Source organism: Morus notabilis, unplaced genomic scaffold (genome assembly GCF_000414095.1).
Source record: "Morus notabilis unplaced genomic scaffold, ASM41409v2 Scaffold623, whole genome shotgun sequence".
NCBI classification, from domain to species: domain Eukaryota; kingdom Viridiplantae; phylum Streptophyta; class Magnoliopsida; order Rosales; family Moraceae; genus Morus; species Morus notabilis.
Window position 1 is genome coordinate 392,797 of NW_010366773.1, and position 16,347 is coordinate 409,143.

The 16,347-nt window shown below is 34.3% G+C and overlaps 2 protein-coding genes and 1 pseudogene across 2 annotated transcripts; 2 read left to right on the forward strand and 1 right to left on the reverse strand.

The window, feature by feature from the left end:
• Positions 1–3,886: 3,886 nt before the first annotated feature.
• Positions 3,887–6,246, forward strand: LOC112094080 (cytochrome P450 71D11-like). The gene is made up of 2 exons (XM_024174115.1): positions 3,887–4,795; positions 5,602–6,246. Exons 1-2 carry the CDS (start codon positions 3,887–3,889, stop codon positions 6,244–6,246), a joined length of 1,554 nt encoding a protein of 517 aa, XP_024029883.1.
• A 2,183-nt stretch (positions 6,247–8,429) lies between these two features.
• Positions 8,430–11,750, reverse strand: LOC112094081 (cytochrome P450 71D11-like). The gene is made up of 2 exons (XM_024174116.1): positions 10,845–11,750; positions 8,430–9,077 (listed from the first exon to the last, which is right to left on the reverse strand). The coding sequence occupies exons 1-2, from the start codon at positions 11,748–11,750 to the stop codon at positions 8,430–8,432; spliced, it is 1,554 nt and encodes a 517-aa protein (XP_024029884.1).
• A 7-nt stretch (positions 11,751–11,757) lies between these two features.
• Positions 11,758–13,785, forward strand: LOC112094082 (annotated as a pseudogene).
• Positions 13,786–16,347: the final 2,562 nt, after the last annotated feature.

Genomic DNA, 16,347 nt, shown 5'->3' on the forward strand with positions numbered 1-16,347 from the left:
CCACATCAAACTAACCTCAAAACTCACAAAACCAACATAAAACTCACACACCCTTATTACAATCTTATCTCTTCAAGAACCACAAATTTACATCCATAAATCCAAGCTTAAAGTTGGCTAGAAATTAATGGAGGGGAGTTTAAGAACTTTCCCTTGAAGAATTCTCTCTTTCTCTTGAAAAACCCTTGAACTCCTCTAGGATTGTTAATGGCTTGAAACTATAAGAGTATAAGGAAATTTGAGAAGAATATTTCTCTATTTCAAACTTTCCCAAAACATGAAAAAGAGAGGATTTAGAGTTTCTTTACCCTTAGAGGAATGCTTGACTAGTCTCCTCCTAGAATCCCTTAATCTCCTTCTTCTTCTTCTATGGTGTGCTAGTGGCTCAAGATTTGGAGAGTGGGAGAAAATATTTGAGAGGAAATGGAGAGTGTGTGGCCGGATTTTTGAGTGGGAAAAAGCTAGGAGAAAAAAAATGAAGCTTATCCTATGTTGGTTCCTTTTATAGGCAACTTGGAAACTATTTTTTTTAACACCAATTCCACTCCATCATTCAACCAAATTTTTGGTTAAAGTCCCCCTTTCTTGGCCGGTTTTGGAAGGAGAAAAGGAGAAGCAAATTTGCCATTAATTCCCTTTCAACCACTACAATCACATCACCTTAACATGTCATCCACTTGCACACTCAACTAGCTAATTTTGGCTCTATTTTTTTCTATGCATAGCTGGTGGTGTGCTTCAAGAAGGAAGTATGGTAAGCATTTATGTCCAATAGTTGATTTGACACAATCCCATCACACCTTATCATGTAATCCCCTAGCACACTCAACTAGCCAATTTTGGCTCTAATTTTTCTATGCATGGCCGGCCAAAGTGGAGAAGGAGAGAGAGAAAAATAAATCCTACCCCTTGTACTTTAGTCCACTCTCTTAAGTTACCTTTGAATCAGGTAAAAAAATCATACTGACTGTAAAGGGTACTTAGCTGACAAAAAAATTCTTGTTTCTGACAGGTCCACTCTCTTAAGTTACCTTTGAATAAGGTAAAAATCATACTGACTGTAAAGGGTACTTAGCTGACAGGAAATTCTTGTTTCTGACAGTTCTCTTTTTTTTTTCTACTACTTATTTACAGTTCAACTTTTAAATCCTCGTCTGCTTTGATATCACGTTAAATTCTTACTCGCGTAATATCTTAAACTGTTTCAAGTCTTGAAATTAATTCTAGACTGAATAAATTCTAAATTTAACTTTTCTGCATTATATCCCGGGAGTGACATTATTTCTGACGGTGTCAACTCCTTAGCTCACATTGTACCCTTCTACTATAGGTATCTATCTTGTGACTTTAACCTAGCTGTCTGGCAATTAAGGATTTTTTCTTTTTTTAAAAATGTCAGTGCGTTTTTTTTTATGCTGCTAACATCATGCTGTGTTTGGAGATTCTTGAAATTAAGATTCTCAAACTATACTTGTACTGAAAATTATTCCGCCTTAAAGTACGGCAAGAATTTATCGATCGAATTTACTTGATCGAAAACATGAACTTAACATGAAATCTGCTACAGAATTTAGGAATACATATATTGATTCCATAAATCCTTCAGTCACATAATATTTTCTAGGAAAATCCTTGGCTTAAATAAATAAATTGTATTATTTAAAGTCTGGAATTTTCTCAGTCATTACATGGTTCGTGTCATCAACTCCTTTATTGTTCGGATGAGCTTCTAACCTAAATAGATGGTTAATCCATTCTAATTAGGCTTGAACTGTGATTAGAAGCTCTCTTGGTCACTTAATTTGCGTTCGTTGATGTTGAGAATTAGAACTTCGAAGTTCACACTTGTTAATGAAGACTTATTGTTTTGGGATTATGTGGATGACATGTAGGTAAGTTTACCGAACTAAGGATGTGATCCTATGAGATAGAATGATTTTAAGAAGCTTATTATGTTTCACTTGGAGAATGATATTTGGAGTAAACATGCATTTCCTTGGATTAACACTTTAAATGATGATCTCATTATATTTTGGATTATTGACGGGAATTTTCCATGTTTTGCTCATAAGCATGTTTTGTGAAATTATCCATTGGTTTGAAAACATGATGTTTTACAGATATTGAATTGAGCATATTCATTTCTTGAATTTCGAGTTGTTTAGCATGAGTTGAACGTGCTCTACTTTTTGAATTTAGATTGAGGATGTTAATTTCTTGAGTTTTGTTTTCCTCAGCATGAGTTGCATTTACCTTCTTTCCAGACATGTTTCATGGATTTTCATCTCTCGATTTTACTCCGACTCGGAGAATTCGAAAGGATTTTATTTATATATGTTCGTAAATATATACAGCGATTATATATATGAAAAACCTTCCTAAAAACTTGAGCTCGCAAATCATGGTTTTTTAGAAGTGAGTTTTAGAAAAATAGATTAAGTCTCGAATTGAAATAATTTGAGCATGAGATATATGAGTTTTCAAACTCTCTATCTAATGAGCATTTTAGATAGTTGATTCAACATGATGGCCATAGAGACCAGGATATGGAGATCATATCTTTGGGGGCAGGTCCTGAAACCCGTAGGGGCCATTCCGTTACATGGGTGGTGATTTGGCTTTGCACTAAACTACGTATTAGTATTTTGAAAGAGTATTTCGAACTACAAGTGTATGAATTTTATCTTTACTTAGTTTCATAATTATTTGGATATCCTAGTGGCTAATAGAATTACAAATACCTAGTATTTGTAGAATATTTTGATACTGGATACCTTATCCCTTTTGAAATGAAACTGGAAAATGATATAGTATTTTAAAAGAGTTTTTAAAATACTTGATTATTAGCTCCTTTCTGCATTTGATTGCATTTGTTGACTCGCATATTTTTTCATATTTCTCTTACATGCACTTGCGTTATGCGTCATGGTTTTGATCAATATTTCAGTCATTGTGGTTTTGATCAATACTTGATTATTAGCTCCTTTCTTGTTTTATCGTCGTTATCCCGTTTCCCACCTACTGAGCATTTGGCTCACCACTGCAATAAATGTTTTTTTCCCTCAAGAGTTAGTAGTTTGATTTGTAGCACGGTAAGTTGAATTGAAGGCTCGAGATTCAAATTAGTTCATTTTATTTTGAATTTACAGTTTTTAATTCCGAGTTATACTGTATTTTGTGTATATAAACTCTATAGTCGATATTGTCCCAGAGTTGTATTATTTTTTAGTTTTATGAACTATTTTAGTATTATTTATAAACGGAAGACTCTGAAGTAATATATTAATTGTAGTATTTACTTTGCAAATATTTAAATTGTTTGAATTTTTTTAATTAATCCCTTTTATTTAAATTAATGTTTAAGTTAAACTCCCGATAGTCGCGGCCTTTTTTGAGTGGTGACAAGTATTTAAATCTAATGCCGACAACAGTTTCATACATTATAATGCAGTAATACACAAATTCAGCTACATAGAGTTCTTTTAACTCTTTTCTTCTTCCTTCTTTATTTACATAAAAAAATTCAACTTACTTCACAGAAGATCAAAAGAATCCGCGTGGTCGCCTATATTTTTGCGTGCGTGTCGTTGTTGCGTAGGAGCCGTGCTAATCTTCTTATAAATTCTTTATTCATTTCCCAATGTTGGCCGTCTGAGTATGTGAATTAATAAATAATTGTTTGAAAGGCTATAAATTTGCACTGAATCATGCCAAGGAAGTTCAATCACATTGCCTGCAGAAAAACATAAACAAGTGCAGACCATGAGAATATTATATTTACCTGGACATCTTGTATTATACGTCAATCAAGTTGTTACATTTACATAATGACAACGGAAGCAAACTAGAGAAACATAGAGTTGCAATCTTTCTCTGCATCTGTTTCATGGATTTCCAACTCTCTTCTCTCCCGACACTTTTCAGCTTACCCCTCTTTGTGTTTATGGTAATGATCATACTGAAAAGATCATCAAAACCCACAAACACTTCTTCAAAACTACCCCCAGGACCATGGAAGTTGCCCATCATAGGAAATTTGCACCAGCTTCTAAGCCCTTTTCCTCACCGTGTCTTAAAAGACTTGGCCAGGAAATACGGACCCTTGATGTATGTGCGAATCGGACAGGTTCCGACTTTAGTAGTTTCGTCTGCGGAGTTTGCGAAAGAGGTGATGAGAACACATGATATCATCTTTGCTTATAGACCAACCATTCTAATTTCGCAGACCCTGCTTTATAATTCTGCAGACATTTTCTTTTCCCCATACGGAGAGTATTGGAGACAACTCCGAAAAATTTGCATGCAGGAGCTCTTGAGTGGTGCGAGAGTTCAATCATTTAGACCCGTTAGAGAGGAAGAGATGTCAAATCTAGTGCAAGGGATTGCTTCAAATGTTGGCTCTGCCATCAATCTCACAGAGAGAATCTTCTCTTCAAGTTACACAATCACGGCACGAACAGCCTTCGGTAAGAAAAGCAAAGATCAAGATGAGTTCATATCGATCGTTATGGAAGGTACAAAGATAGGATCGGGATTTGATCTTGCAGATGTGTTTCCCTCTTTCGGTTTTCTCGATCCTCTTCTCTTTGGGAGGAGGGCTAAACTCGAGAAGCTACACCGAAAGAATGACAGGATACTTAGTAACATCATCAATGAACATGACAAGGAGAAGCCAACAGCAAAAAGTAGTGAAAGTGAAACTGTGACCGAAGATCTGGTAGATGTTCTTCTAAAGTTTCATAACAACGACTCTGGGTTTTCCCTAACAACTGACAACCTTAAAGCAATAATCTTTGTGAGTATATATCAATCTATGGTGGAATATCGTCCTACGCTAGAAACATATATATATATATATATCTGTGCATATTTTCACTTAGCTAGAGTTTCTAAACCAACTTCAATTACGAGTCAAACTTAAAAAACAATTGTCCAAGTTATTTAGATTCAAGTTTAGTTCCTTTCCAAAATCCGTAATTCAAGGTAAAGATCATCAACATTTACAAAATATCACGCTTTTTAAGTCTTCCAATTTTGAATGATAGGCCAGGGCAAAGAAAGCCTTTACTAAGATAACGTATAATTTAATACATATATGTGTGTTTTTGTATGCGTGTCAGAAAAGCATACAATTGTGAAGCTTAAAAAATTTTGATTGGATAACACCACTCATGTTAACTTTCAGGGCGTGTTTGGAACTCGTTCTAAAATGATTTTATTTTTTGTCTAAAAATGAAAATGAAAACGTTGTCAATCTCAGACAGAAATCATTTTTGAAAATGCGTTTGGTAGTTTTATCAAGAAATGGTTTTCAGTGTAAAAAAACTCATTAATGTCTCTCTTTCTCTCTTTCTGCTCGAGAGAGGAGAAAATGAAAACAAAAAATGAAAAACGACTCAGTCGTTTTTCATTTCTCTCTCATTTTACACTAAACTAAAAAATCGTTTTCATTTCCGTTTTTTATCTCTATTGTGCCAAACGCCATTTTGAAAACGTTTTTATTTTTTCTTTCTCAAAAAATGTAAAAAATAAAAATGGGATCAATTTTAAATACAGCCAAAAATTTTGATTGGATAACACCACTCATATATGAACTTTCAGGACATTTTTGCTGCCGGCACTGAGACATCTGCTACCGGTTTGGATTGGGCAATGGCAGAGCTGATAAGGAATCCAAAAGTCATGAAGAAAGCACAAAACGAGGTGAGAGAAGTTTTTTGTAGAAAAGGATCGATTGATGAAACGGCCATTAGTGAGATGAAATATTTGAAATCTGTCGTCAAAGAGACACTAAGGTTACATCCTTCTGCTCCCCTTATTACAAGAGAATGTGGAGAAAAATGTGAGATTAATGGTTACGAAATACCTGCGAAAACTAGGGTAGTGATTAATGCATGGGCAATTGGAAGAGACCCCAGATATTGGACCGATCCCGAGAGTTTTATACCAGAGAGGTTTCTTGATAGCCCTCTTGACTACAAAGGAACAAATTTTGAATATATTCCATTCGGGGCTGGAAGGAGAATATGCCCGGGCGTGTCTTTTGGTGTGACTAATATTGAGGTTCCTCTTACAATGTTGCTCTACCATTTTGATTGGAAGCTCCCGGCCAGTGGAATGAAACATGAGGTTTTGGACATGACCGAGGTTTTCGGCACAACAGTTCGTAGAAAAGAGGATTTGCACTTGGTTCCCATTGCTTATGACTTGTCACCTATTGAAAAAACGGCCGCTGAAATTACGTAATTTGACTCTGATAATATATATTGCAACTGTTTGTCCGCATTAGCCCTTGTTATATTATAAATAAAAGTCATAAAACCTTAATGAGTTAGGATGTTATAATTATTTGCTTTGTGAATTTTAAAACGGCATGTAGATATATGTAAAAAAATTTTAAAAAAATAAAAGTATATTCTCATTTTTTATGTCATATTTGGACGTGAATGTTGGAAAGTATTGTACATGATGAATTGAATGAATAATCACGTTATACCTAGTAAATCTATGAAGTAAATAAGGGTTGTTGTGAAAATTGTAAGTGCACAATATCGCAGATAAGTAGCAAAGTGATAAGTAAAGTATCGTTCTTAAGAGGATTGGGTTAATTTCAATTAAGTACTGAAGTTAGTTAACTTTAGAATTATTTGAACGACCGAAAAAGATAGAAAAATAAAATAAAAACAACTAAAATCATAAAAACAAAACCTAATAATTAAAATACTAGAGCAACCGATTTCACCATAACTAATCCACTTTAATTCCTTAATTCTCATTACTCAAATTTATTAACCGAGTTGACCGTTGAAATCCCAATGTATTCAATGCTCTCTTTTGAGTTACACTAAAAATCTCCTCAATCGCTAACCCACTATATTCATATGTGAATCATAATAATCAAAGAGTCATTAAGATTTTTGGAGTTTCATGTAACAACTACACAAACCATGCGAGTATAATGCTATCTCACATGCAATTTATAGTATTCAATACAATGAACTTGACACATAATTCCCCATTCAATTTTAATTAGAAGCATTAAGAACAGTGAAGAACACTCATACTTGGAAAATAAAAATAAGTAACGTGAGTAAAAGAAATTAAAATATCATAGGCAAGCTAAATAAGAGCTCTGACAAAATGAAACTAAAACATAATTGAAAATAAATAAATCAAGATTTCCAATATCTCAATTAACAAAAAAATCAGAGAAAAAAAGAAAAAAAGAAAAAATTCATATGGAGGTGCCAAAGTTCTCTAAGCTTGACTCTTCAATATTCAATTTCTAATTCTTGATCTTCAAAATATTTTCTCTTACAAATTCCTAAACCTAAAAATAATAATCTTAAATAAAATAACCCTAAAAATGTGACCCCGAATTCTCAAAGATAAATTTCTCAGCCTCGTTCAATTCACCGATTCGAGTTTTCAATTAGAGCTGAAATGTAACTGTAAGTGAGAGCTTTTAACTGTAACAAAAATATTATATGTGACTTTTTGTAAAAAAATTTAACTGAAATTAAAAATTCCACCCGTGAGTTACTTCACTTGTCACTGGAATCTTGTTCATTTCTCTAAATTACGTAAGTGATCAAAGAAATTTTAAGACGTACCTAGTTTCTGCTTAATGGCCGGCAACCCAATATCTGGAATCGTTGATGCCATTTTCCCTCAGTATCACAGCAGCAATCACAGTTTGAAGACAAGACGGCTCTGATTGATCAGATGAACCTAGTCATCGGGTTGGATAGAGTGTTAAACCTCTATTAACTTAACATGCTATATTTGACCAACGTCCGAAAAAAAAAGTATGTATAATTGTTATTTAAACTTCATATTTAAGTGAAATGATCGATGCCTCAATATTTTCTCAATCAACTCTCTAATGAGGCTCTCAGTATTTTATGGGTACTATGATTATGGAGAGTGCTCAGTAGGGGTCTCTTCTTTTTCTATATGCGGTCGCCATGTGTCAAATGGAGAACGGTGGGAGTGAAAGTTGGCTACGTGGCGCATTTTGTTTGCCGAGAAGCGCACCCGGGAGATTGAGAGGAGCGAAAGAACAAGACGTTTTTATCTTCCCCTGACTCCACCATGTCTTATTTTTCTGTCTCTCCCCCATTTTGGATGTTGGTCTACACATTAAAGTGGACTCAAGTGGTAACACTGCAAAAAGAGTAGTTAAATGATATATGTGTTTTTTTTTTCTTTAACTATAGTTAAATGATATATGTCTAGTTTACTTAGATACTTCATATTCAAGAAACGGTAATGACCTCACCGAAATCGTGCTGTATATTCAAGGGGGTGAAAAATAGAAACCAGTATGAACCAATAACTACTCCTTAACGGTGTTATGTAGCCTTAAATTTTTGTTTTCTTTTTTTGGTCAAGTTTAAACAAACAACTAGTATATAATTAGAGACAAGTTACTTATTCATTCTCTTAGTAGCTGCTTTTTCAATAGGAGAGAAGTCATAAGCAATGGGAATCAAGTGCAGATCATCTTTTCTGCAAATTGTTCCGCCGAAAGACTCAGTCATGTCTAAGTCCTCATATTTCCTTCCGTTCGGGAGCTTCCAGTCGAAATGGTAGAGCAACATTGCAAGAGGGAGTTCAATATTAATCAGACCGAACCACAAGCCCGGGCATATTCTCCTTCCAGCTCCAAATGGAATGTATTCAAAATTTGCTCCTTTGTAGTCAATAGGGTTATCAATAAACCTTTCTGGCATAAAACTCTCGGGTTCAGTCCAATATTTGGGATCTCTTCCAATTGCCCATGCATTAATGATGACTCTAATTTTCGCAGGTATCTTATAGCCATTAATCTCACACTTTTCTCTGCATTCTCTTGGAATAAGGGAACCAGAAGGATGTAACCTTAATGTCTCTTTAACAACTGATTTCAAATATGTCATCTCACTAATGGCTGTTTCATCAACCGACTCCTTTCTACGAAATACTTCCCTCACCTCATTCTGTGCTTTCTTCATGATTCTTGGATTCTTTATCAATTCTGCCATTGCCCAGTCCAAAACGGTAGCAGATGTTTCAGTTCCAGCAGAAAAGATGTCCTGAAAGTTAAAAAGTGAGTTGTGTTATTGATAGGAACTTGTTAGTTGGTTAGAGAAGTTAGTAGTATGTTAGAAAGGATGTTATTAGTTAGTTACTCTGGACTTTAGTTGGTTAGGGAATTAGTTAGAGAAGGCAGGGGATATTAAAAGGGGGGTTCGGGAACTGAGAGAGGTCAGGGAATAGTCTAAGTGATTTTGGGAAGTCTTGGCTCATTAGCTAAGCAGGGGAGGACCAGCAGTCCCTCGAAGTACTGCTTCTGTAATTCATTCTTCAATTTAATAAAAGTTCATCTTTCTCTTCTCAATTCTTCTCATTTCTTGAGAATTGTCTTAGATCTTATCAGTTATCTAGCTGAAATTAGTGTCTATGCTTCACAATTGCATACAATTCTTACCAAAAACAAGGAAAATTGTCTTTTCTTTTTGGTAAAATACTCTTGGTCTTATAACCTAATAATTCCCAATTTTTTAGATTTAAAGAGTCGTATATTTCGGACAATTGATGATCTACACCTTCATTAGTTATATGTATTGAAACCAAAGTAACTTTAATCCAAACAGATATACACGTATGTTAATTGTTTAGGGATCTTTGCGTCTTTGACCTGGTGCACTATACCAATGTTCTTAGCCATATGTGAACATTGCTTACTTTGCAGAACTAAAAATTCTAGCTAAATTAATTTTACAAATTTTCCCATGAACCGTGGACCTTACGTCAACATGTCCCTCGATTATTTAAACGTGGTTATTGCACCTTCTTAACAACATAAAAGTGTTCCAAAAAGCCTCTTCCGTGAAGATTCATTTATATAACTAGCAAAATGATTAGTCAGGCTAAAGGAAAAGGTTTAATGAAGGGTCATTTTAGAAAATTGCAGAAAAAGTTCAAATTCCAATTTAAACCTTTTTTTTTTTTTTTAAATAAATGGCGATATGAGAGTTGCTCAAAACATCTCAACTAGATTGGTACCAATAAACAAGTCATCTTTTACCAGACTCCTAACTCAAATATTAATAAAATAAAAATAAAAAGATAAAATCAGGAAGTCTAAAACAATCAAGACAACCCAAAAGCAAACATAAACCAGCAAGGCAGAGACCTAAGCTCGAATTATATAAATCACTACTTTTTCGGATCCAAAAGATCCAACAAGGTCTAGCAGTAGATCAAGCCTAGACTATCCCTATATGCACGAACCCTACAAACTAAGCCTCGTTAAAACCTTTCTAGGAAAATCCAAAAGGGAATACAAGATGAAAAAAGTCAAAATATTAAGAGAATCTGTGACGAGAGAGTCTTGCCATATCTCTAGAGACTAAAGATGCATAAAGAAAACTTGATCAAAACTATCACAAATGAATTTTTAAAAAAGATATACAAAGTGAAAAAAAAAAAACTTGCATTTTTTTTATTTTTTATTTTCTTTTCACTTTTTATTTAAAAGTCTTATTACTTTAGTAACCAATCTTTTTTAAAGATTATTTGGGTTTTAATACCTTACATTTAGTCCACACCAACCACTTCATTAGCTTTATAAATATATTTGAACGGAAAAAAGTTTTTTAAACAATATTCATAGCCAGAGCTGAGTTGACATAAGGTCCATATTGCTTGGCAGGCGTTTCTAAAAATAATTCGATTTGAAAGCTTTTGGAACCAAAGTCGATTAATTAAAAACCTTATCCACGTTGGTTAGATGCACAAATATAAATTTCTTGCATAATAGTATGAGAATATAACAAGTTACAGATTGGTATTCTTACCATGATTATTGCTTTAACATTATCAGTTGTAAGGGAAAAGCCAATGTCACTGTTATGAAACTTTAGAAGAATATCTACCAGATCTTCTGCCACTGTTTCACTTTTTCCACGCTTTGCTGCTGGCTTCTCCTTATGTTCCGTAATGATGTTTTCAATTATCCGGTCAGACTTTTCACGCAGGCTTTCCAGTTTAGCCCTCGTACCGAAGAAAAGAGAATCAAGAAAACCAAATGAAGGAAACACATCTGCGAGATCGAAACCTGATGCTATCTTTGAAGCTTCCAATACGACTGATATGAACTCTTCTTGATCTTTGCTTTTCTTACCGAAGGCTGCTCGTGATGCGATCGTATAAGTTGAGGAGTGAATTCTTTCAGTGAGATTTATAGAAGAGCCAACATTTGAAGCAATCCATTCCATGAGATTGAACATCTCTTCCTCTCTAATGGGTCTAAAAGTTTTAACTCGCGCCGCACTCAAGAGCTCCTGCGTGCATATTTTTCGCAGTTGTCTCCAATATTCGCCATACGGAGAAAACACAATGTCCCTTGAATTATAGAACAATATCTCTGTAAAAAGAAAGACTGGCCTAGAAGCAAAGCTGGCGTCATGATTTCTCATCACCTCTTTCGCAGACTCCGGCGATGAAACCACTAATGTTGGAACCTGTCCAGTTCGTATGTACATCAAGGGTCCATACTTCTTGGCCAAGTCTCTTAGTGCATGATGGGGCAAAGAGCTCATAAGCTGGTGCAAATTTCCTATGACGGGCAACTTCCATGGTCCCGGGGGTAGTTTCGAAGAAGAGTTTATAGTTTTTGATGATCTTTTCAGTATGTTTAACACCACAAACGCAAAGAGGAATGAACCGAGAAGTATTGAGAAGGAGGGAAGTTGTAGACCCATTAAGAACATGAAGAGAAAGATTGACAAAAAAGAGTAATTAAATGGGCTGCAATTCTTTTTTGCATCAGGTTGTTATATCTATAGATGTCTCAACTTCATTGAATTACAACAAAAGTATATTGTCCGGTTATGTTGGACATATGAGCTGGCTTATTATAATCACCACTTGCATTTATTTATGTTTTTCTGCAACCAATGTGATAAAACATCGTTGGCATGATTCTCTGCAAATTTGATACCTGCCAAAAATATCACTTTCTAATGGCGGCCAAGCGAAATACTAGACAACCAGAAGGCAAAGCAATAAATAATTAAGAAGAAGTATTCGAATTAGTCGGCTATCATGCATGCATTATTTGTCGTCAATATTAACGATCTTTCACTTTTTTTTTTTTGTTAAAGAAACCTTGGTTTAGAGCTGGTTGGCTGTATTATAAACTTTATTCTTTAGAATATTATATATCTACACAGACGTAAATTATTATATACATATTTTCAATACTTGATATCGTTCCTTCTTCTTTTAGCATTCCAAGTGTATGCACATACATGAACAGCAATTTTCTATGTTGATAAATCAATTCCTGGCCCTTCAAATAAATAAAAAAATCAATCCCTGCGGTGTATTTTAATTTTTCGTTTATCTGATGCCTTATTTAACGCACAATTGGTAAAATCTAACGTCAAAATATTTTAGCATCGAAAAATGTGTCTACATCCACTGACTAGAAAAGGAGAGAGTATTTGTTGGAAGTTAAACTTGTTTTTGGGCTTAATGTTAATTAAGTTTGATATTTTAGTTATTGGGCTTTGATTCAATTATCTAATTTAGACTACAATAAGCCTAAATTCTTGAAGGCACTTCTAGAATAATCTTCAAATAATATCTTGATATTTTTAGATGAGAGAAATGTGGGTTGTTCTTTTGCAACAAAACTCAGAAAAAGTTAAAATTCAAGTTACAACTTTATTCAAGTTCACGTTATTTTAAGTTTTAACTTTATTCAATTTTACTAAACTTTATTCATACAACTTCAACTCAAGTTATAACTCAAATTCAATTCAAAAACTACACTCAAGTCACACTCCAAAAGAACAGGCAGAGAGTTCAAGAAAAATAAGATATTTTGGAAGAGAAATCTAATGGAGAATTCTAGAGAATGAATTGTAACCATTAGATTAGAAATGTATTGGCACAATCCTAGCTATTGTTTGTGCAGATGTCACTAGTATAAATAGGGTGAGTTCTTCCATTTTGTATCAAGCCAAAAAATCTCTAGAAAAGTAATCAAAAGAGTCCAGTTCCTCTTAAATCTCTAAGCTTTTCATCCTAGCCTCTTTTCTAGTTCTAAAATTCTCCCATATTTAACAAATTTTTATCAAAGCTACAAGATCCCCTGTAGAAAGGTTTCGAATAACAGTATGGTTCCCTTCCAAATCCCAGTCCTCAACAAGAGCAACTACGACAATTGGAGCATCAATATGAAGGCCCTCCTTGAAGCACAGGATGTGTGGGAAATGGTGGAAAAATGCTACAATGAGCCACAAGATGAGACCGCTCTATCCCAAACCCAAAGGGATACTTTAAAGGATGCGAGAAAGAGAGACAAAAAGGCTCTGTACCTCATCTATCAAAGATTGAATGATGACACGTTTGAGAAGGTTGCAGAAGCAAAGTCCGCCAAGGAAGCATGGGAGAAGCTTCAGATCTCTTAGAAGGGATCGGAACAAGTCAACAAAGTGCGCCTTCAAACTTTGAGAGGTAAGTTTGAATCCTTGCAAATGAAAGATGGTGAAAGTGTGTCCGACTATTTTCCTTGAGTCTTGGTGGTAACTAATCAAATAAAGAGAAATTCAGAAGTTATATTTTGTAAAAATTATGAAAAAGATTCTGAGATTTTTAGATTCAAAGTTCGATCATATTGTCGCCATCATTTAAGAAACAAAAGATTTAGAGGCTATCTTGATTGAGCAACTATTGGGCTCTTTACAAGCCTATGAGGAAAAGAAAAGGAAGAAGTCTTTTGGAGCTTAATAAGTCAGTGAGAGGCAACGTGTCTTTCGGAGATGAGTCAAAGGTAGCTGTGAAGAATGGAAACCACCAGTTTATTTCCAACGTCTATTATGTGTCGAATATGAAGAGCAATATCTCGCGTTTGGAACAACACTTGGAGAAATGTGATGATATTCACTTGAAAGAAAATAACCTTTCTATAAGAGACAATGTCCGTAACATGATTGCTAAGTGATTAACGCCCAAAAATGTTATTCACAAGCGGTCAATTGTAGTGCAGAACGGCGGTCGTATCTATAGAGAAGTAACAAAATAAACAAGAAAGATTAGCAGAATAAGAGCATTAGAGAAGAATAAATAATAAATAAATTAAAGTAAAAGAAGATTTTTGAGATTTTGTTGCACTTAAAATAAAAAGGAGAAAATTTGTATGGAGAAAATTTAATAATAAAAGCGGCAAGGAGTCGAGAATCCCTTATGTTTTGTTCACCAATTCAAGTTGTGATTCACAAAATAAAAGTATCGAATAAATTAAATCCCTACGTTAAAATCACAAAGATTATTATTACGAGTTATCCAAAATCAACAACATATCAAATTGACAATATTGCAGTAAAAGACAACTCGCAAAATAATTTGAATAACAAAACAATGGATACAACTCGCTTTGGACGCGTTAGAGGTCGCGCAGATGTCACGAACCCAAAGATGGGACCGTGATTATTAGAGTTTAATTAAAGAAAATTAACTTAATTAAACTGGACTGTTTAACAAAAATCACAAAAATAAATACATAAATATCAATATATTTTACTCCGGAGACTTTCTTTTACAAATAATATCAAAACAGTTCAAAAATTTAAACTTTACACATCTCAGGGACAATGCTGACCAATACATATCATATACAAATATACAGTACAACTTTAGAATTTAAAAACTGTGAATTCAGAATAAACTAACCACTTTGAATCTCGCGCTTTCAATCTATTGGCATCCACTTGCCATACTGTAAATCTAAACCGCTAACTTTGGAGAGAGGGGTTAAACCATTGAAAATAGAGGAAAAGTGAGCGAAAGGCCCAGTAAGATATTTAGTTCCAACACAACAGTCGAAACCTAACATCCATTTTTCTGAAAGGAAGTATAAACTTTAAATTCTGTATTACATGCAGTAGCAAGTAATTTATACTATGATAAATTACTTACACAACCACAAGCACAAGCCTTAACACCATCGTAGTGGCCCAGTCCAGGTTTCAGGCTCTGCCCCTGAGGATACTCTCTGCATATCCTATCTAAGCCATCAGCAGGCCTACTAATTTGTAAGATATCTTATCTTAAGAAAATATTCATTAAACCTTTAAAACAGTTCACTATGATTCCAATAGCTAAAATCAAGCTATTGTGTTAAAATATTTTTCTTGATCAATCATGTCCTTTCTTTAAAACATTTCGTAAGGCCAAAACTCTTAAAAACAGGCTATGAAAGAAAAGGACAAGAAATCCTACCTCGTGGCAATTTATTCTACGGATAACTTCACGTTGTCCAAATGTCTATTCTTGAAGCTCCACAGCTCGATCTGAACCTCAACAAATCCATTTGATTTGCCTCGATCTGCATGTACGGTACTTGTAGACTTTTCAATGAAGTCGAATTGGCACAAACAGAGGTCACTGTTGCGTTCAGCACATCGTAATGTGTCAGGATATGGTCTCAGATCTTCGATCGGACATCGGGAACCTCAAGAACTGAGACTCGCCAGAATCTGGCCACTGACGGCGGCGGAGGTTGCCAGAGTATATTTTCACGGCGGACTTGAGTCCTACCCCCCCTAAATTGACCCTTCTGAGTTCAAGGTACAGTCAATATCACCTAATTTGGCCTCTATCTACTACGATCAATTCATCATAAGAGCCCAAATAGTCTTAATGCCCAACTTGAAATTTATATTATTTATGTCCTTTCTAATGATATATAGCTAGGTTTAAAAGGTATTAGTTATATGAAAAATAGTTTAGATACGAAAAAATATACTTATATTCATTAGTTTATCAACTTTTGACATTAGCATTAATTCTATAATGTATACTACTACTGTGGAAGGGTATTACTTTCCGCTATGAGTAAAATTGAATGATAGATTAATTTATGAATTATATTTTATGTACATTGAGAAATATACCTTAAATAGCTTTAATATTGAGGTTATTATACAATATTTTCAACCTAATAAAATTTGTTGGGGAGCCATTTCAAAAAAAAAAAATCGAGAAGGATTGTTGTAACGCCCCCAATGCTAAACCAGTTTAAGACTGAATTTAGCGAAGTGGTGCTACTTAAAACATATTTTCTATACTTAAAACAATGTCATTTTTAATATGCGAAAACTTGTGGGTGATTTCATCACAAAATTTTCGTAAAAGTTTTTGAAAAAAATGAGTCAGTGCGTAAAATGATTACAACTACAAATCTTAGACATTAAACAGTTATTCAAAGCGACATAGTAACAAAAAAAATATTTTGAGCTCATCTGTTATTTGGAAGTACATATAAGCAAGATGCCAGATGTAGGACTTGGA